General features: G+C 35.7%; 1 protein-coding gene across 6 annotated transcripts in view; it reads left to right on the forward strand.

The window, feature by feature from the left end:
* Ptprq (protein tyrosine phosphatase receptor type Q) overlaps positions 1 to 22,837 on the forward strand; it is a 219,088-nt gene that overhangs the window by 127,537 nt on the left and 68,714 nt on the right. For all 6 annotated transcript variants that reach the window (XM_047550026.1, XM_047550029.1, XM_047550028.1 and 3 more), the window contains 2 exons: positions 9,964 to 10,085; positions 20,781 to 20,967. In XM_047550026.1, coding sequence (XP_047405982.1) covers positions 9,964 to 10,085; positions 20,781 to 20,967 — 309 coding nt within the window. The remainder of the gene's footprint in view (positions 1 to 9,963; positions 10,086 to 20,780; positions 20,968 to 22,837) is intronic.

The raw sequence follows: 22,837 nt of genomic DNA on the forward strand, positions 1-22,837 counted from the left end.
GCACCACTGCTAATCTAGGTATTCAAGATAGCAATCTAGGAATCATTCTTAATTCTTTTTAGCTACTCTCATCCCTCACAAGTCAATAACTGAATCCTATTAAATTTATCTTCTACATGTCTCTTGCATTTGCTTATTTATCTTTAGTAAATGTCTCCAAATCCAGACTCTTAACGTTCATCCTCTAGATTATTGTAAAGATATCAAAATGATCTTTCTGTCCCTACCTTCTACCCTTTATCTGCCCAGAGCATTTGAGTACTTACTTGACCATGTCATTCCTCTGTTGAAAAATCTTTGATGGACTGCTGTTTGCCTGCATGTAAAAACCAGTCTTTTAGTGAGTGAGATGTGGTCACTTATACTTTGGTTGATATCCCCCACAAAAGCACTGCTCCTCTGTTATGCTGCAGAGTCTCACCTCTTCTTTCTTTCTGCCCTTTCCATTTTCTTCTTTTGGAGACCCAGCTACCTTTTCTTTCTGTTTTATGTTAAGTATCTCCTTTGAAAAGCCTTCAAGAAATTCCTTTTTCCACTCCTACCTCCTAAGCTTGTTTCTAAAGCATTGAACATACTGCATCATTATTATTGATCTCTCTTTCTTTTGTGGGATTCTGAATTGCTTAAAAACAAGTGTGCCCAGATAGCCATATCTTGTTTTCACCCTTCATGTGTACTTGTTACCTAACTCATTATGGTGTGGAAGGAAGGTGTTCTATATCAATGCAAAAGCATTTGGGTGAAAAATTCTCCATATTTCAAAATAGTTCATACTGATTTTCTTTTTTCTTTTTCTTTTGGTCTAAACTTGTCTTTCAAATACTTGCATAGTTAATGTCAAAATTAAAATTCCCCTGGTCAGTTACTCTTTCTTTTTTTTTTTCTTTTTTTTTTTTTTTTTTTTGCGGTGCTAGGGATCAAACCCAGGGTTTTGTGCTTGCAAGGCAAGCACTCTACCAACTGAGCTATCTCCCCAGCCCCTGGTCAGTTACTCTTTCTGTTGGATATGTTGAGGTTTCTTTTATTTCAATAAAACCATGTATTTTATTTTGTTGATCATTTTATGAGTTTCCCTTTTATTAATTAACATAAGAAAGAACTATGGAAGTTCTTTTTTATTCATTTTCATTTGTTCTTTTTAGGTATACATGACAGTAGAATGTATTTTGACATATTATACATACATGGAGTATAACTTCCCATTCTTGTGGTTGTACATGATGTAGAGTTTCACTCGTCATATATTCAGATATGAACATAGGAAAGTTATGTCTGATTCATTCTACTGTCTTTCCTATTCCCATTTTGGAAGTTCTTTCATGTAAAAGAACTATGTACACGATTAATTTGGAAGGGCTTCCGACAGTGAAGGAAATTACTAAATGCTTAATTCAGAAAGGATTGAAGCATTCAAAATATCCAAATCTTTCTCAAAATAATGAATACATTTGTAAGTGAGGACCATGCCAGGTTGTTGGCTCATGAAGAAAACAAAAAGGAAGCAAAATGTTAAAATTTAGGGTGCTAAATATGACTACAAAGAGAAAATAGTGGGTGAAATAGTAATATAAAGAGATAAATAGTAGGCACATAAAGTATTTAACAAATTATCCAGCTTAATAGTGACAAGAGCTTTGTCAGATTATCAAACAAGTTTTCTAGAATTTAAATACCGTTAAAATATTTATTGTTGAAATTGTATTTAACACAGCAAGTAAAATGTGTTTTCAGAAAAATCATTTTAAAAAATCAAAGGAAATTATTATTATTCCTATGTTTTTAAAAAATCATATATATATTTTAAAGCCTGGTTTCATTTTTTAAAAGTGGGGGGAAGGTTACCCACTTGGCTTCATTTTATCCTTTTAAAATTCAAATGTACTCTTTTCCTTTCTCATCTCAGTCTTCAGATCTCATGTTGAATTACATTTCCTTTTACTCTTTGGGGAGTCTTCTTTCTTTTGGTCCAAAAAGAAGTGTGAAGTAGGATTAATGCATTGTGAGTTTGGTTCTTTACCTTAAGTTCAGATTCTGCCCCTGCATTAAGTCAACAAGTATTCAGCTCTGTTTCTTCTGCTTTTTTTAAGGAAGTAAAGAGAACTCTCATTTAACTATGGGAAAATATGGAAGATCCTGTGGTTAAGTATAAACCTATTGATTTGGGCATTTTTTCTGGTCAGGCCCAGTGAGAGCCCCAAGCTGTGAAATTCATATGCTGGTTTAGTTCAACTACTTTACACATTGATACTTTCATGAACCTAGATCATTTCTAGGATGAAGTCTACACTCCTAGATCTTGACTAGGATTTGTGAAAAGTTTCAACATGGTGTGGAAGGTGGAAGGGTGCTAAGTATGATCACAAAGAGAAGAGATTCAAAGAGGATAGATACGGTGAAATCATAGCATGAAGGGGGCAAAAGTCAGCATATAAAATTAAAACTAGTTTAAAAAGCATCCATCTACATATTTAATGTCAAAAAAGTGCTTGCCAGATTATTAAGCAAATATTCAAGAATGTAAATAAAAATATCTTTGAAAATTGCATTAGTGTAAGCACATATTTTTTCAGGACAAAAACAGCAGTTAAAGGAAATTAAAAGGATTATCACTCTGCAATATTGTTAGCTTTGACTACTGGTACTGAGAGAACTGAGAATATTATACAAGCTCCTAGTATATAATGCTACCATCTCCAATCCCACTCAAAGGGGGCAAAACTTCAAACTAAACTTTTGAGGATTCCTAGATTTTTATTTTTCTTTATCGATACTCTTGATATTTATTTTACCCAAATTATACCTCTGCATAAATGAATAGGAAGACAAAGTCACAACATTCATCCAAGCCCTAATGCTCCATCATGCTGATGGCCTTACCTCAGTTATTTCAGGTTGTTCCCATGTAGAACTTCAAGGTAGCATAGAATTGGTGGCATTTCCTTATGTTTTTATGGAATATAAAGACCTGTTATTCTAGTATGCTGATTTTAAGTCCTTTGGGTATAGACCAAGGAGTGGGATAGCTGGGTCAAATGGTGGTTCCATTCCAAGCTTTCTGAGGAAAATCAGCATACTACAGAGATACAGCCACATCAATGTTCATTGCTGCTCAATTCACCATAGCCAGATTGTAGAACCAACCTAGTTGTCCTTCAATTGATGAATGGATAAAGAAAGTGTGGTATATATATACAATGGAATATTACTCCGCCATAAAGAATGATAAAATTATGGTATTTGCAGGCAAATGGATGAAATTGGAGAATATCATGCTAAGTGAGATAAGCCAATCTCAAAAAACTAAAGGACGAATGATCTTGCTAATAAGCAGATGAGGACATATAATGGGGGTTGGGAGGGGTTACATTAGGGTTAGGGTTAGGTTTAGGATTAGGGTTAAGGAGGGTGGTAAGAATGGAGGAAGGAAGGATTGTATAGAGGGAAAAGCGGGGTGGGGGTGGGGGGGAAGGGAAAAAAAGAATGAATCAAACAACATAACCCTATGTAAATTTATGATTACACAAATGGTATGCCTTGACTCCATGTACAAACAGAGAAACAACATGTATCCCATTTGTTTACAATAAAAAAAACAATATAATAAAAAACAAAACAAAACAAAACAAAACAAAAGACCTGTTATTCTAGAAACTTGGGGGATCAAAGGGGGTGACGGTAAGAAGAACCTTATTTCCTAGTTATCCAGAATTAAAATAAAATGAAAGATAGGAGTAGACCAGATTGTGGAGCTTGGTACACAAATGTTCATATCGACTACCAGCTTCCAAATTCCCTCCACAGCTCCTTTTCCAGCCTTCACAGAAGCAGTAATTTAACCCCCATTCCACCTTTGTTACTAAGAGTTATAAGCATCACTCCCTAATCTGCAAAGTAATGTCACTACTCTTTCAAATGGTATGTTGATATTGGAGAGCACTGGTTCTCAAACTTGTACTGTAGGGACACCTGGAGGGCATGTTATTTGCTTGTGCCGCAAAACTAGGGTATGATTCAATAAGTCTGGGATATGGTTTCAGAATTTGTGGTTCGTGACTTGCCCAGTGCAACTGATGCTGCTGGTCTGGAGACCACATTTTGAGAACCACATTGTACACTTTGTTTTGGAAACATGATGCTATGCTAGGAAATGATGTATTATCTGATCCTAAATACATAGTACTAAAATTAAAATATTTTCATTCTTACCTCACATTCCTAGCATTGGAAATGAGGGCTTTTGTTTGTTATTTGTGTTATTTATTTTTTTGAATTGTGTTTTCAATTTAAGCCAGTCTGAAATTAGATAGATAACTCAGTTCAGCATCAAATAAGATGATTATACACTGGAACCTGGTACTGTGAACATCCATGAATCATTTTCAGTACTCATTAAATAGTCTAATCCAACAAATTCTTAGGTTTATAGCACTTGTTCATGGTACTACCTTATTGGGAAATCTAACTGTAAAACAAAACTGAAGTCTTGTACAATGACTTGCCTTGAAATACTTCATACAGCAAGAGTGGTATGCCATATGGGTCAATGAAATCCTGGGCTCTAGGGAAATGGCCAACACTAGGGAAGGACAACCAATTATCACAGGGCTGCCTGGTGGTGGAAATGTGGTGAATCTAATTGCTGAGCTTGTTCAGGGCTTTGGATGTCCTGAATGGTTTAAGGCACAAGGATCCACACAGCCAATTAGATGTTCTTTAGTCTCTAGAGACATTGAAACCTCAAAACTAATTCTTGCATGTGTGCTGAATCAAAATCACTTCACAGTCCCAAATGTGTTTAAAATTTCTATAGCTGAGAAACAGGCCCCTTCACATAGTAATGATAGTCATTAGGAATCTGGGGTTCCTGTGTATCAGATACTAAAACTAAAATACCCTATCAGTAGGCCTTTTAAATAAAATTTAAACTGGACTTAAAAATTCAAATTTAAACTGGACAGAAAATTTAAATCATACACAGAGCTCATGATTTTGTGACCTGCTGTCAAATCTTGTATTTATTTTATGCTTCTTCTCATAGGAAATTCACCATAGAACAGTGCAGTAAAAACCATACAGTATTTTCTATAGTATTTTTCACAACTAAATTAGATATACAGAAATCTACAGATGGCAATGTTGCTAAAAAGTCTTTGTGCTTATTCTGAAAGTGTAGTATTAGACACAGTAAAGTTCATTGGTTCTTAGTCAAAGTGGACAGACTTGGGAACATTCAGACTTTTATATGGACTAGGCAAAATGATGGTCTATCCAGACTCACCTTTCAGCTAACACACTTAGCATTGAGACACAGATGGATGGGAAAGATGACCCTGACCCACATAAGACCCACATTCCTGTGCAAGGATAGAAGCATGATAATCAGGAAATGATGGTTGTTAGTTACAGAAAATGCATTATTGTGAAAACCAGGGGGAAAGTGCTTATGAGAGGAAGTGATTGGATTATGGGGAATGAGAGAATAAGGATACATCATTTCTACTGAGTAAATTGCTGTGATTTATAAGAGAGAGGGTATAGTGATATCTTGGCCCATTACTGACTAGATTCATTTCACAAACAATCCTAAATCAGAATGTGACAGTTTATGGGGAGACAAACAAAGTCTCCTAAAGATGCTTGTAAGTTACTATACTTTTAAACTAGCATGTTTTCAACTTCCATTCCTTCACCATCATCAACTTCCTTTACTTTGGTAATTGGCATTCATAATTGTAATTTTGTTTTTTTTTAATTATTTATTTTTTAATTTTTTTACAGACTGAATTTTGATTCATTGTACACAAATGGGGTACATCATTTCATTTCTATGGTTGTATATAATTGTAATTTTGTATTTCCCTTTTATGTAACTCTATTAATAGATTACTATATACTGTGCTAAAACAGAAATATAATCCCAAACATATTTTATTTTGCAGTTTGGGTATTTTGATAAATTCCATGACAAGTTTACCTGAAAGGGTTGAAATATTTCTGTGCTTAAAGGTACATCATACAATTTGAAAAATGCAAAAATAATTAGGTGGTAATTTATAACAATTGAGGACTTTAAAAAAAATCCTTCTTTTTAAATTAACTCTGGATTAATCAAATAATTATTTTCATCACTTCCAATAGAGAAATATATATTGTTTTGCATTATATGAGTACAATATATTTACATATATTCTCTTATATATATTTACTTTTATTCGTTAGTTTGATGTAAGAGTTCCAATATTTTAAAAACACAGTTGTTAAAATACAGGGAATAGCTGTGTAACGAAACAGGAAATTTCATTAAAAGTTTACTAAAATACAAATGTGGTTTTGAATGATTGTGTCTTTAAAAAAATGAAGGAAGGAAAAAGGAAAGAACAATTCTGGGAAAAGTTCAAGAAATGACATTTAGGTTCAAGTCACTCAGTGAGGAGCTAAATACCTTGCTTTTCTGAAATGACTGATTCATGTATGGAACGTAAAATATTTATTAGTTTGCGTAGTTAGATGTGTCAGGAATGATCTCTGAATGTCACTTTTTCTCAGCTCTGCTTGGGGTGGGCAGACACTCCCTGATGAGGGCTTTGATTGCTGGTATCAAAGGAATGATTGCAAGGGTGACATTTTACTGTGAAAGACAAGAAATTGAAGCAAGATTTTCTGAACTCGGGTACAGACATATTTGCAAGTCAATGTTTGCCTTGGGAAATGGCTTTGAGTCTGTCCTCAGTTAAGATTCAAAAGAACCACACCTTGGAGCAAAGAAGATTTGGACAAATTCCCCTGACAGTATTTTCAAACATAAACTACCATCGATATTGTCAGAAAAAATTTCATCAACTTTCTTGGTCAGAAAAATTCTCAGCAAGTTATTCATAATCTCTGGGCAACAGTGAGGTGATAATTCTGATTGCCTGTTAGAATGAGTTGGTTTAAAGTGTAGACTCAGTAGTGCTGTTTGTGTATTGTATAGAAGTATATGAATCGGTTTGATTCTGGAGATGATTGTTCTTCTTTTGATCCAATTAATTTTAGCCCATCTTTCTGCTATGGGTTAAGATATCAAAAACCACAATGTATCATGGCCTCTTCCAGTTCATGATAATGATCTATGGCATTTGGTCTTTCCCCCATAATATTCCATCTTACAAAAACTTTAGCAGTAACCCTAAAGGCTCTATATAATCTGTCCCTCATTCATTACTATAGTTACATTTATGTATTAGTTACTAAAATATGTCAATGCTATTGTTAAAATATATTTTATAATATTATCTTCCTGGGAAATATATTGTAAATATTAATCATCTCACTTATGAAGGTGGTCACTACTATTGACCTCTATCTTAGCCTAATTTGTGTTGCTATAACGAAATATTAGAGACTGGGTAATTTACAAGGAATAGAAATTTATTTACTCATAGTTCTGGAGGCTGGAAGGTCCAAGATCAAGGTGCCAACAGGTCTGATTGTCTGGTGAGGGTATAATAAATGGAAGGTAGAAATTCTTTGTCCTCACATAGTGGGAAGCTTAAAGGCAAGCTACCTGCGTGCTTCGTGAAGCCTCTTTTATAGTGGCCTTAGTCCCATTCATGAGGGAGGAGCCTACATGACCTCATCACCTCTTAAAAGCCCCACCTCTCAACACCATCACATAGACCATTAAGTTCCAATAGTCAGATTTTGAAGGGGACATTTCAGAACATAGCAACATGTTAAATGCATATGTGGTAATTAAAGTAAAACCTTCTGACTCTCTACAAAGCATGTGGTTCACTTGAAACCAGATGTACCTGCCATATTTAGTCTATACCAATTTGTAAGAAATTATCTTAAATTTTTATAAAAAGAACCCTTTTCCATTCTAGTCCTGTCTTCCTAGTTCTCGACTCACCTTTCCAATTGCCAGGTATGGATCTAAGTCCTTTTCAGTTTCTCAGATTCAATAAGTGCAAATCCAAATTTATCATCTCCCACAGTCTCACTCCACCAAAAGCAATATGTTCCTGTTGTGAACTATATCAGCATTATTCCAGCATTAATACATGACTTAAGTTTTATTACTTCCTTTGTGTTACTTTGTACCCACGTCTCATCTGCCCCTAGTTCTTCTATGTCAAGTTGTCTAAGTGACTGTAGGTTTCATCTCTTCTGATACATATCTACTATCACTAGTCAACTTTAGGGACTCTTGTCTCACCTGGCTTTTTGGAAGACAAGGTCCTAAAGCAATGTGCATTTTCCTTTTGTCACAGCTTCTGAGTTTTCTTCCTAAGTCATTAGAAAAGTACTTCTTTTCTCAAAACATTAGTGCCATCTTGTTATAAAGAATGAACTCCAAAATCTTTAACATAACTGTTAAGCACTCTACTATTATCTGCTTCCGTGAACACTGCTCTCTCTGTAATATCTCTATTCCCTGAATTTAGGAATTCCATTTTTTTAATAGTATGACTTCTTTGGCAGTCTGGTGAAGTTTATGGACTCCTTCCCAGAGTATTTTTGAATGTGTAAAATAAAAAATGGAAGCTTACCAAGGAGAGCAATTCTAGAGTAACACAATTCTCCCTGCAGACACTGCTGTTTGTGTCTGTGTGGCTTTGCTGTGACCCCCTGGTATAGAAGGGCCCCTAAGCCTGCCCTTCTGATTTTGGAAATCTTCCTCATCTCCCAAAGCCTACAATTCCCAGGTTCTCCATGCTGCTTTACCTTGCCTCCCACCTCTGTCCTTACTCAGGGACTTGCCCTTTGCCCTCTCATAGAAAATTATTTGTATTTCCAGTTAATCCTTATCTTAACTAGGCCCTTTATTATATTTTTGGACAGTAATGTTCCCAACACTGAACTAGCCACTTGCACATATTTTTTCTCCACAGTTCTCTTTTAAACACTATGAAATAAGCATTTGATGGGGAAACTGAGGTCTGAACTTTTTGTTGTTTCATCAAGATCATACAGCTTGTTGCTCTTCCTAGACTATAAATTATTTGAGGAAAGGGACATTTTATCTGCCTTTTATATCTTATAAAATTCTATGTAATAGGGTTTGTTCAGTAATGTTTTCTCATATGGATTTAAAAATGGGAAGCAGGAAATACTTGCCTCCCAATATTCGACGTCATTGGAATTAACTAGGAGCCCTGGGAGGACAGAGATGGGCACAGCAGCGTTCCAAGGTTAATGTCTGTGTCAGATTTACTGTGACTAAGTCTTTTCAATGTACTCTTAACCCTTCTGATTTCTAGTGGTTTTTCAATTTGAAAATTCACTCATAAGGGTTTTCAACAGTATTAATTCTTAAAATATTATCCCTTGTTTTACATTTAAAAAACTGGAAAAGTAGAACAAATTAAAGAATTAGTTTGGAATCATGGTGAATTCAGGATTTATTTGAAAGTTACTATTTTAATAATAGATCAGAACAATTGGATAACCTATTTCTTATCCTATCTCCTCAGTGAAAACAGTAAAATGAACTCAATTTACCCTTGTACACTTGTAAGACAAGTTTTAACCATAATTCCCTTGTACACTTGTAAGACAAGTTTTAACCATAATTCCCTTATACTAATTTCTATTTTCATCTGTGTACCTTTGCCTCTCTTTGGGTGGTCCAATATGTTTCTGCAAGAGTTTTCTTAAAACTGCATTACTAGATTATCTATTTCTAAATAAACATTTATTTATTCAAATTTTTTATTTTAGAACTGGTGCGCTTTCTTTCAAAATATGATTTCAAGTTTAAAATCACATATTTATGATTTAATTAATCACTTTCTTGTGGAAGTTTTAATTATAAGTAATTAGTTCATTTAATTTGCTAATACCTTTAGCATGCTATGAACTGTAAATTAATGTAAAATTAATTCATTATGACTATCCATTTTTCATGGTCTTTTCTATTGTTGTGCAGTCACAAGTGCTAACTAATGTAGCAGAATAATTGATTTTCTATTGTCATAGCTCCAGATGGTCCTCCTGAAAATGTGCAAGTAGTAGCAACATCACCTTTCAGCATCAACATCAGCTGGGGTGAACCTGCTGTCATCACAGGACCAACATACTACCTGATTGACATCAAATCGGTAAGACGTGTCTTCCCTTCTCTTTTAAAAGGCAGTATGGATCATGGTTAGGGATGCAGGTTTTGGAAACAGACTACTTGAATTGGAGTCCCAGATCTGTTAGACCTTAGGCAATTTAGTTAACCTCTCTGTGTTTCAGTATCTGTATATATAAAATAAAAAATATAATTGTATTTTATAGACAGTCTGTGAGGACTAAATCAGTTAATAATGCATAAAGAATTTAGAAAATTTCCTGACACATAGTAAGTACTTACTAAGTATCAAGTTTTAGTAAAATAATTATTATTATATTAATTCTCAGGGTATAGATTATATATATATAAACCAGGGAGTTAACTGATGATAATACATTGGTTTCAAATACAATGCAAATAGACTCATAATACAGAATGAGAAAGGAGAAGGCATTAGGAAATCATCTCCCATATAAGATAAAATCAGAACTAAATTTTGAAAAATAATTAAAGCAGTGCCTGAAAAGAAAAAGGAAACGGAGTAATTTTCATTTAAGAAAAAGTGAGTAGTGCAACTATCCCAGGCCATAGCATTCAGAGAAAAGAGATTAAGAAGCTAGATTGGGAGGGTAACTATATAGCATGTTATAGAGTTCAGGTTTTATTTTGAGTAGTAGGGTGGCAGATTTTGAGGAATTAAAGCAGTGAAGTGATGTAGATTTCTGTTGTACCATATGAATAGGTTTGTAGTGGATGGTTTGAGAGCAGTGTTAAAATGCAAATTTAGACAAAGACACGGGAAACTTTAAGAGTAATGTGGGGAAAAGAATGAAAACCGGGGCGATCCAAGATGGCGGCCTAGAGGGTGACTGCCCCCAGTTGCTCCAGAACCCAGAGTTAAGAAGGGGAGGCATTGAGAGACTCGGACTGAAATAGAGCCACGGGTGAGTCTGCCCCCTGGGTAAAGCCCGGCCCGGGTGGCAGACCAAGATAGAGGTGGCTTATCGGAGCCGGGCAGGGCAGCTAGAGTCTTCCACAAGCAGCCCTGTGCACTCCGGAGGTGGGCCCCGCCCACACAGCCAGCTTCTCCAGGTTCTCGGAGCAGGCCCCCTAGTGAGAGCCTTTCTGACCAGAGCAAGCTCCAAGTCCCGGAGCCAGCGCAGCATACTCCCAGCGTACTGCGGCATGCAAGCAGCTTCAGGGACCAGGATAGGGCAGCCAGAGACTTCCCCAAGCAGCCTGGTCCCCTGCGGTGGGAGGTGCCTTTCAAGGCTAGCTTCTCGGAACAGACCGCCCAGTGAGAGGCTTTCTACATAGAGCCAGCCACAAGTCCCCGAGCCAACGGATAGCTTCGATCCACAAGCAGCCTCTGGGATCAGGGCAGGGCAGCCAGAGACTTCTCCAGGTGGCTCTGCCCACTCCGGCTGCAGGCTCTCTTCACGGGGCGATTCAAGATGGCGACCTAGAGGGTGACTGCATCTCCAGTCCGTCCAGAACCCAGGACTCAAGAAGGGGAGGCTTTGAGAGACTTGGACAAAAATAGAGTCACGGGGTGAGTCTCCCCCACTGGGCGAAACTTGGCCTGGGCAGCAGGCACAGATAGGGGTGGCTAATCATAGTAGGGTAGGGCAGCTAGAGTCTTCCCCAGGTAGCCTCCACACTCCGGCGGTGGGCTCCTCCCACACGGCCAGTTGCACGGTGCAGGCCCCCAGTGAGAGCCTTTCCACACAGAGCCAGCTCCAAACCCTGGAACCAGTAGTGGGCTAGGGGCAGCTTTCTTTGGAAGCACTGCATTATCAAGTTCCTCCAAGACATCAGGCTACTGAAGGCTGGGAGGTGATACACTGGAAATCTACCGGGACACTATAAGCCAATAGAGGAAATCTGCGATATCTCAGGGTCCCACTGACAGCTGACCAATATGAGAAAACAAGGGAAGAAAATGTCCCAAACAAACCTAGATACTACATCAATAAAACCCAATGACAGCACAGCAGAAGAAATGTCAGAAAGGGAGTTCAGAATGTACATAATTAAAATGATCAGGGAAGCAAATGAGATGAAAGAGCAAATGCAGGCATTGAAGGAGGAGATGAAAGAGCAAATGCAGGCATTAAATGATTGCACCAATCAACAGTTAAAAGACCAAATACAGGAAGCAAGAGATCATTTCAATAAAGACTAAGAGATACTGAAAAAAAAACAAACTGAAATACTTGAAATGAAGGAAACAATAAACCAAGTTAAAAACTCCATAGAAAGCATAACCAATAGGATAGAACACCTGGAAGACAGAACCTCAGACATTGAAGACAAAATATTTAATCTTGAAAACAAAGTTGGCCAAACAGAGAAGATGGTAAGAAATCATGAACAGAATCTACAAGAATTATGGGATATCATGAAAAGGCCAAATTTAAGAATTATTGGGATTGAGGAAGGCTTAGAGAAACAAACCAAAGGAATGAACAATCTATTCAATGAAATAATATCAGAAAATTTCCCAAGTCTGAAGAATGAAATGCAAAACCAAGTACAAGAGGCTTATAGGACTCCAAATATAAAAAAATTACAACAGACCCACACCAAGGCACATTATAATGAAAATACCTAACATACAAAATAAAGTCAGAACTTTAAAGGCCGCGAGAGAAAAGAATCAAATTACATTCAGAGGGAAACCAATAAGAATATCAGCAGATTTTTCAGTCCAGACCCTAAAAGCTAGAAGAGCCTGGAACAACATTTACCGAACCCTGAAAGAAAATGGATGCCAACCAAGAATCTTATACCCAGCAAAACTTACCTTCAAATTTGACGATGAAATAAGATCCTTCCATGATAAACAAAAGCTAAAGGAATTTACAAAAAGAAAGCCAGCATTACAGAACATTCTCAGCAAAATATTCCATGAGGAAGAGATGAAAAACAACGATGCAAATCAGCAACAGGAGGCGCTAGCCTAAAGGAATAGCCAAATAAAGGAGAAACCAAATCATGTCAAAAACAAATATGAGTCAAATGACTGGGAATACAAATCATATCACAATAATAATCCTGAATGGTAATGGCCTGAACTTATCAATCAAAAGACATAGACTGGCAGATTGGATTAAAAAGAAAAATCCAACAATATGCTGCCTGCAAGAGACTCATCTCATAGAAAGAGATACCCATAGACTAAAGGTGAAATGATGGGGAAAAACATACCATGCACATGGACACAGCAAAAAAGCTGGAGTATCCATCCTCATTTCAGATAATGTGGACTTCAAACCAAAACTAGTCAGAAGGAATAAAGAAGGACATTACATGCTGCTTAAGGGAAGCATAAATCAGCAAGACATAACAATCATAAATATCTATGCCCCGAACATTGGCTCATCCACGTACGTCAAACAAATCCTTCTCAATTCCAGAAATCAAATAGACCACAACACAATAATACTAGGCGATTTTAACACACCTGTCTTACCATTGGATAGATCATCCAAACAAAAATTGAATAAAGAAACTATAGATCTCAACAACACAATCAACAATTTAGACTTAATGGACATATATAGAATATACCATCCAACAAAGAACGAATACACTTTCTTCTCAGCAGCACATGGATCCTTCTCTAAAATAGACCATATTTTATGCCACAAAGCTACTGTTAGCAAATACAAGAAGATGGAGATACTACCTTGTACTCTATCAGATCATAATGGATTGAAATTAGAAATAAATGACAGAATAAAAAACAGAAACTTCTCCAATACCTGGAGATTAAATAATCCACTATTATATGATGAATGGATAACAGAAGACATCAGGAGGGAAATAAAAAAATTCTTAGAAGTAAATGAGAACAAAGACACATCATATCAAAATCTCTGGGACACTATGAAAGCAGTACTTAGAGGAGATTTATTTCATGGGGCGCATTCAAAAAAAGAAGCAGAAATCAACAAATAAACGGCTTAACACTACAGCTCAAAGCGCTAGAAAAAGAAGAGCAGACCAATACCAAAAGTAGTAGAAGACAGGAAATAGTTAAAATCAGAGCCGAAATCAACGAAATTGAAACAAAAGAAACAATTGGAAAAATTAACAAAATAAATAGATGGTTCTTTGAAAAAATAAATAAAATTGATGAACCCTTAGCCACACTAACAAAGAGAAAGAGGGAGACAACTCAAATTACTAAAATTCGGAATGAACAAGGAAACATCACAACAGACACGAGTGAAATACAAAACATAATTAGAAGCTATTGTGAAAATCTATACTCCAACAACACAGAAAACCTCGAAGACATCAACAAATTTCTAGAGATATATGAATTACCTAAACTGAACGAGGAGGACATACACAACTTAAATAAACCTATTTCAAGCAATGAAATAGAAGAGGTCATCAAAAGCCTACCAACAAAGAAAAGTCCGGGACCAAATGGGTTCTCAGCCAAGTTCTACAAAACCTTTAAAGAAGAGCTCATTCCAATACTCCTCAAAGTATTTCATGAAATAGAAGAGGAGGGAACCCTCCCAAACTCATTCTATGAAGCCAATATCACCCTGATACCTAAACCAGACAGAGACACATTGAGGAAAGAAAATTTCAGACCAATATCCTTAATGAACATCAACGCAAAAATTCTCAACAAAATTTTAGCAAATCGCATACAAACATATATTAAAAAGATAGTGCACCACGATCAAGTGGGTTTTATCCCAGGGATGCAAGGTTGGTTCAACATTCGGAAATCAATAAATGTCATTCACCATATCAACAGACTTAAAGTTAAGAATCACATGATTATTTCAATAGATGGAGAAAAAGCATTCGATAAAATACAGCACCCCTTCATGCTCAAAACACTAGAAAAAATTGGGGTAGTGGGAACATTCCTTAACATCATAAAGGCAATCTACGCTAAGCCCATGGCCAATATCATTCTAAAAGGTGACAAACTGAAAGCGTTCCCCCTAAAAACTGGAACAAGGCAGGGATGCCCTCTTTCACCACTTCTATTCAACATCGTCCTTGAGACTCTAGCCAGAGCAATTAGACAGACCAAAGAAATTAAAGGGATACGAATTGGAAAAGAAGAACTCAAACTATCCCTGTTTGCTGACGACATGATTATATATTTAAAGGAACCTGGAAATTCCACCAGAAAACTTTTAGAACTCATAAGTGAATTCAGTAAAGTAGCAGGTTACAAGATCAATGCTCATAAATCCAATGCATTTTTGTACATAAGTGATGAATCCTCAGAAAGAGAAATTAGGAAAACTACCCCATTCACAATAGCATCGAAAAAAATAAAATACTTGGGAATCAATCTCACAAAAGAGGTGAAAGACCTCTACAATGAGAACTACAGAACACTAAAGAAAAAAATTAAAGAAAACCTTAGAAGATGGAAAAATCTCCCATGTTCCTGGATAGGCCGAATTAATATTGTCAAAATGGCTATACTACCTAAAGTGCTATACAGATTCAATGCAATTCCAATTAAAATCCCAATGATGTACCTCGCAGAAATAGAGCAAGCAATTATGAAATTCATCTGGAAGAATAAAAAACCTAGAATAGCTAAAGCAATCCTAAGTAGCAAGAACGAAGCAGGGGGTATTGCAATACCAGATCTTCAACTCTACTACAAAGCAATAGTAACAAAAACGGCATGGTATTGGTACCAAAATAGACAGGTAGATCAATGATACAGAATAGAGGACATGGACACAAACCCAAATAAATACAATTTTCTCATACTAGACAAAGGGTCCAAAAATATGCAATGGAGAAAAGATAGCCTCTTCAACAAATGGTGCTGGGAAAACTGGAAAACCATATGCAATAGAATGAAATTAAACCCCTATCTCTCACCCTACACAAAACTCAACTCAAAATGGATCAAGGACCTCGGAATCAGACCAGAGACCCTGCATCTTATAGAAGAATAAGTAGGTCCAAATCTTCAACTTGTTGGCTTAGGATCAGACTTCCTTAACAGGACTCCCATAGCACAAGAAATAAAAGCAAGAATCAACAACTGGGATAGATTCAAACTAAAAAGCTTTCTCTCAGCAAAGGAAACTATCAGCAATGTGAAGAGAGAGCCTACAGAGTGGGAGAATATCTTTGCCAACCATACTTCAGATAGAGTGCTAATTTCCAGAATCTATAAAGAACTCAAAAAACTCTACACCAAGAATACAAATAATCCAATCAACAAATGGGCTAAGGAAATGAACAGACACTTCACAGAAGAAGATGTACAAGCAATCAACAGATATATGAAAAAATGTTCAACATCCCTAGTAATAAGGGAAATGCAAATCAAAACTACCCTCAGATTTCATCTCACCCCAATTAGAATGGCGATTATCAAGAACACAAGCACAATAGGTGTTGGCGAGGATGTGGTGAAAAAGGAACACTCATACATTGCTGGTGGGGTTGCAAATTAGTGCAGCCACTCTGGAAAGCAGTGTGGAGATTCCTCAGAAAGCTTGGAATGGAAACACCATTTGACCCAGCTATCCCACTCCTTGGCCTATACCCAAAGGACTTAAAATCAGCATACTACAGAGATACAGCCACATCAATGTTCATTGCTGCTCAATTCACCATAGCCAGATTGTGGAACCAAACTAGATGCCCTTCAGTTGATGAATGGATAAAGAAACTGTGGCATATATACTCAGCCATAAAGAGTGATAAAATTATGGCATTTACAGGCAAATGGATGAAATTGGAGAATATCATGCTAAGTGAGATAAGCCAATCTCAAAAAACTAAAGGACGAATGATCTCGCTGATAAGTGGATGAGGACATATAATGGGGGGTGGGAGGGGTTTGCACTAGGTTTAGGGTTAGGTTTAGGGTTAGGGATAAGGAGAGTGGTAAGAATGAAGGATAGAGGGAAAAGAGGGGTGGGAGGGGTGGGGGGAAGGGAAAAAAATAATCAAACCTCATTGCCTATGTAAACGTATGATTACACAAATGGTATGCCTTGACTCTTTGTACAAATAGAGAAACAACATGTATCCCATTTGTATACAGTAATAAAAAAAAAGAATGAAAACCAATTTAAATTTATAAGATTTGGTGAAAAAAATCAGCCAACTCACTGAATTGCGAGAGGACAAATCAAGAATGATTGTAGGATATATGACTTACAATATTATAAGAAGGAATAGATCTGTGAAGAAAAATAATAAGTTCAGTAGGAGACACTCTGAAATTGGGGTACCTCAGAGTCCTCCCTCTAAACATACCTGTTAGCAGTACTACATGTGACTTTGGAACACAGGAGGGAAATTCTGGATTAGCAACTTTTGAAAGTGTTGTATTTAGAAGATAATATTATAGGAGTTGATGATATTAACTATGGAACATGCTAACTAAGAGGAGGACCTGAGAATAGCATCCTGAGGAATAGAAATATTTCCTTCCTTCATTCAACAACATTTTTAAATGCAACTAATGTCAGCACCATGCCAGGTGCTGGCTATGTAGAAGTGAATAAATCTGATGTGGTCACTGTCTTTTACAGTTTATCTGAAACTCATTTCAGAAAGATATAACCATCAACATTTTAAAATCATTGGCTCCTAGACCAAGGCAAAACACTTATCAGTGCATTTAGGATTTATGCTTTAGCCTGGCTTCTGAAAAATGTGAGTCACAAGAGCACAAAATCCTTCCATTCAATGACTTTGAAACACAATTTGTTTTAAAATTTGCCCTAAAGACATTTGGGTATAGATATCATCCTGGATGAGTCTACTGGAAATGAATGCATTTTGTGGTCTTTTATTCATTGTTCCCTTCATTCTTTCATTTAACAAATAGTTGTTGAATAGCTTCTATTCACTAGAACAAGAATGAAAAAGTAAAGTTCTGCTTTCAAGGAGTTCACACTTTAATGGGGGATGTGGAGATTTAAATGGCTAATTCTAGATTCTGAGGTATGAAAGTTTTGGAGAAGACAAATTAACAAACTAAAATTTCTGTTATGGAGGACCATAGGATATAGAGACTTCAAAAAGCTCTTTAAATTTGCTCTGAGACTTAATGATTGAATAAGGTTGCACCAGATAGGAAAAGGTGGAGGTGAGGTAGGACAAGAAGAAAAAAATAGGAGACAGGCAGGAAAAGAAGATCCAGGGTCTAATTGCTGACATTGCATTTGTTATAGCTCAAAAATGATGAGGATGATTTCATATTAATAATAGATGATCAAATGCGGTATGAGCAAACAAGCTCATATAGAAGGAAAGCTCAAACTGATAGAAGGAAAATGAGGGGTCAAATGGCCTGAGGTTTCAGTCCTGGGTAAGTGGGCAGGTAATTGTTAACAACCCAGGTGGAGTAGGTTTAAGGAAAATATATGAACATTTGTACATGTTAAGTTTGAGGACCCAGAATTCTTTTCGGATTTTATTAAATATTTTAAAGATAGGATACACCACGTGCATGTTGTGCCATATTTTACTATTGGATATTTATTATCTATTGTTTCAATAGAGAGCATTGGAATCATTTAATTTATAAATAGTGTAATTTATAAGATCAAACTCACTGACTTGTTGCAGTGAAGAGAGTTTCGGACTCTTAGAAGACTCAAATTTAATCTCCATTATTAGATGGCTATGGAATCTTGAGGAAATCATCCCAAGCCTACGAATTCAGAATTTAAATAGTTATAGTAGTTAGGCAAGCATCATCAAACCAGAAAAATGAAACCAAATGAGTGGGGTTGTGATGAATGGGAAATCCAGGTCCCATTACAGGGGTCAACTTGTTACTTATCTCTAGGTAATTTTTTTCTTTCCTTTTTTTTGGGAGCAGGGGGTTACCAGGAATTGAACCTAGGGGCGCTTAACCACTGAGCAACACCCCTGAGACTGTTTTTTATTTAGACACAAGGTCTCACTTGTTGCTTAGGGCCTTGCTTAGTTGCTGAGGCTGGCTTTGAGCTTGTGATCCTCCTGCCTCAGCCTCCCAAGCTACCGGGTTTATAGGCATGTGCCACCACACCTGGCAAGATCATTTTTACCCATTATGAATATAAACCTAGTGTTAAGGAAAATTCGAAAGGCCATATTTTATATAATATTTAAATAATTACAACTTTTAATTATTATTTAAATAATAAGTATAATAATTATAATTATAATTATTTTAATTATTATTAAAATAATAATTAACGATTATTTAAATAATTACATACTTTTCACCAGTGGGTTCCTATGTCTGATCAATAACCTTCCTATGCTTTTTTTCTGACACTTTAGAGAAGTGGGACATTGGCCTTCACTGCGCCCTCTTGAGCTGGGAATGGTCTTTTCAACTGTTTGCATTACTGGTATTACTCATTAGCCCTTAGCTGTGCTTTCATGGTAACATATTCAAGGTAATAAAGGTCTTAGAAGGCTGCACATGGTGGCCCACACCTGGATTCCCAGCAGCTTGGAGGCTGAGGCAGGAGGATTTCGAATTCAAAGCAACTAAGAAACTCAGTGAGACCCTGTCTCTAAATAAAATACAAATAGGACTGGGGATGTGGCTCAGTGGTCGAGTGCCCCTGAATTCAATCCCTGGTAACACCCTCCCCTCTCAAAAAAATGTGTTAAAAAAGAGCAATTACAGAACTCATTGACCAACAACAAAATCTTTAAAATTATAAATGAGGAACAAGTAAAAACTGAACTTAATGGTGGTAATAATACATTAAACCAGATTTTAAGTATTTAATTCAAGTACTCTAGAGTAGCAAGGCAACGGTTTTGAATTTTCTCATGGTTCTCAGGAAAAAGCACTTTTGTGTAGTGTTAGAAACTTTGGCTATTTTTAATGTCTAGAACCAGTGGACCAGAACTTTCATTGCACAGACACCCATTTGAACAAGTCACACAGTTAAACATTTAATAGACCTAAAGGTACTCATTTGTGCACATTAAATAATTATGACATTTGCAATTGAATCTTTATCCAGTGCCATGCATTGTGCTAGATCAAGAGTTTTTCAAACTATAGTCATGACCAGAATGCAGTAAATGCAGTTAAATAAAAAGGGTGGAAAATATCAAAGTCTATTTCACAAAGTTATATTTCAAAAATTGTTTCAGGTATGGAGCACAGACACGTGTGTGTGTGTGTGTGTGTGTGTGTGTGTGTGTGCACGTGTGCGCCTCTGAATCTCCTTTTTGTGGGTAATGGTAATTTCTTAAGATCAAAATCTCTGTACCAACTACTTCAGATCTCTTCTTTCTAAATCTCAACATAATGCTATAAATGTGTGTTACCACCCCAATTTCACATACACAGAAGATAAGGCACAAAGAGCCTATGTGGTTTGTAAAGTGGTCAGTTGGAGTTTGAACCCTTGATGAGAGTCCAAAAACCTATGTATTTTTTTCTACAAATTATTAGAGTAGAAAGTAATTTCATTGACTGGAAAAAGTGATTCTTTTGCTTGTGCATTTGATGGATTGATTGACCATGGCTGGTTGATTGTTTTCTTTTACTTTCAATTACTGAAGTATTTACTAATTAATGAACTATTATAGTAACACTTTAGATTTTCCGAGGCCATCTCATTGTTAAATAAATAAATAAATAAGTCAGTAAATATATGTCAGATGAATGTGCATGTAGCTTTGTAGTATTATGCTTTGGTGAACCAGAGCACTCCAGTATTGCTTCTTAATTGTTAACTGTTTTCCCCCATAGGTAGATCATGATGAATTCAATATTTCTTTCATCAAATCAAATGAAGAAAATAAAACCATGGAAATTAAAGACTTAAAAATATTTACCAGATATTCTGTTGTGATCACTGCATTTACTGGAAATGTAAGTGCTGCATATATAGAAGGGAAGTCAAGCCCTGAAGTCATTGTGACTACTTTAGAATCAGGTAGGAGTGCCCTTCATCCTTGGCTGATCCAGCTGTCTGTTTTACATTTCCTTACTCCTATCCTAAATAGGATATAAATTGTAAGAAGTTTTTGAAGTATTAAACAAAAATAATAATAATTCAATGATACTGTGATCATCAAAAGTAAAGCTATTTATATTTTTGAGGCAAAGTGAAAAATGTAGAATATTCAATCCTTATAAATGTAGAACAAATTAAATGTACCCAATTGTACTTTTCGATGCTTATTAAATCTGTTAAGTGTTTCAGAAATTGAGTTACCCTGCCTAAGAGATGATTTTTCTAAGTGTCTATAGCCAATAATACTACATTTTAATTATTTCTATTATATGATATGAATGAAAATTAATGATCTGCAATTCAATATTAGGATCCAGATCACTTTTATCACAGGTGTTTTCTTCACTTTGTCAAGTGATATGTATTATTATGTAGCTATCTAATAAATGTCAGAATCTATACAGATCTTCTCAGGTCCTGTGAACAGGGTCTGAATGAATAATAAAATTGTAATCAGTAGAAATTTAATGTGGGAAGTCAACCTCCCAGACCTTGCTTGCCCCAGCCTTCTTCAGAATCCTGATGTTCTTTGCCACCAGATATGTCATTGGAAAGAGCAGATGAAGGGATGTGTTGCTATAGTTTATTTGTTGCTATCCATAAGGTAAGTATAGGAGGTAAAAAAATATTTTTAGCAAGTTTTTTCATTGTGTTCTCTATTCATTTTGCCTATAAAGTTATGGTTCTTAATTACAAGGTAAATTTTATCTTAAGCACCCTAAAATTACATTTGTTCCTATTTTCCTGCCAAATATCACAGGTATCTAGTTTTTATTGTGATTTTTGCATTTCTCCTTCATCTTCTCTGTGAGGAAAGAACTGATAAATGTATTCACATTTATAACCAAGGATATAATGATTTAATATTTTTTTTATTTACTCTCTGAGAAAATAATCTTATTTTTATTTGTTCTTTTTAGTTATATGTAACATTAGAATTTGTTTTAACATAATTATAAAAGCATGAAATACAATTTGTTCTAATTCAGTCCCCAGTACTTCCCCTTTCCTTCCTCTCCTCCTTCCCCCTGTTGCCTGCCCTCTACTCTACTGATCTTTCTGCTATTTACTCATAGTTTTTTTTTTTTTAATTAGTGTCTTATGGATATACAGGATGGTGAGATTCATTGTGGTATATACATATTTGTACATAGAAAAAATAGGTCAGATTCATTTCACTGTCTTTCCTTATCCCATTCCTCATCCCTCCCCTCTTTCCCCTTTGTCTACTCCACTGATCATTTGTTTTATTAATCCCCAACCCTCATTTTGTATTAGCTTCCATATATCAGAAGAAACAAAGAAGAGAATTTTAGATGTAAAGCTTAGAATATTTAGGGGATAGGAAGTTCTTTCCAGCATTGAGAGAATTCCTTTTCTTATCCAGCTTTCAACTTAATCCTAAATTCAGAGAGATATTTCTTATAAACTGAAAATATATTTCTGAGATATAAAATATATAAAAGCAAATATAAAAAAAACTCTCTTGAATGAACCTTTTATTTTAGATATGCTTTTTTCCATTTAAGATATTCAGCAAAATAACATGTTTATTGGCTTCTCTTTTTTTCTTACTATTATTTATTTACTTTTGTTCTTGCTTGCTAACGGACATTATCTATTTAAGATGTTGTGAGAAAATAGCTAAGTATCTTTCATGTAAATTCTTTAGTTAATATGGAAAAATATATCCATTTGGAGATGATCAAAATAAATGTACTCATTTCAATTTGTTAGTCAATTACATAAAGAACACTTCATAGTGCAACAAGTGCTAGTTTTTATATTT

Source organism: Sciurus carolinensis, chromosome 4, assembly GCF_902686445.1.
Source record: "Sciurus carolinensis chromosome 4, mSciCar1.2, whole genome shotgun sequence".
Taxonomy (NCBI): domain Eukaryota; kingdom Metazoa; phylum Chordata; class Mammalia; order Rodentia; family Sciuridae; genus Sciurus; species Sciurus carolinensis.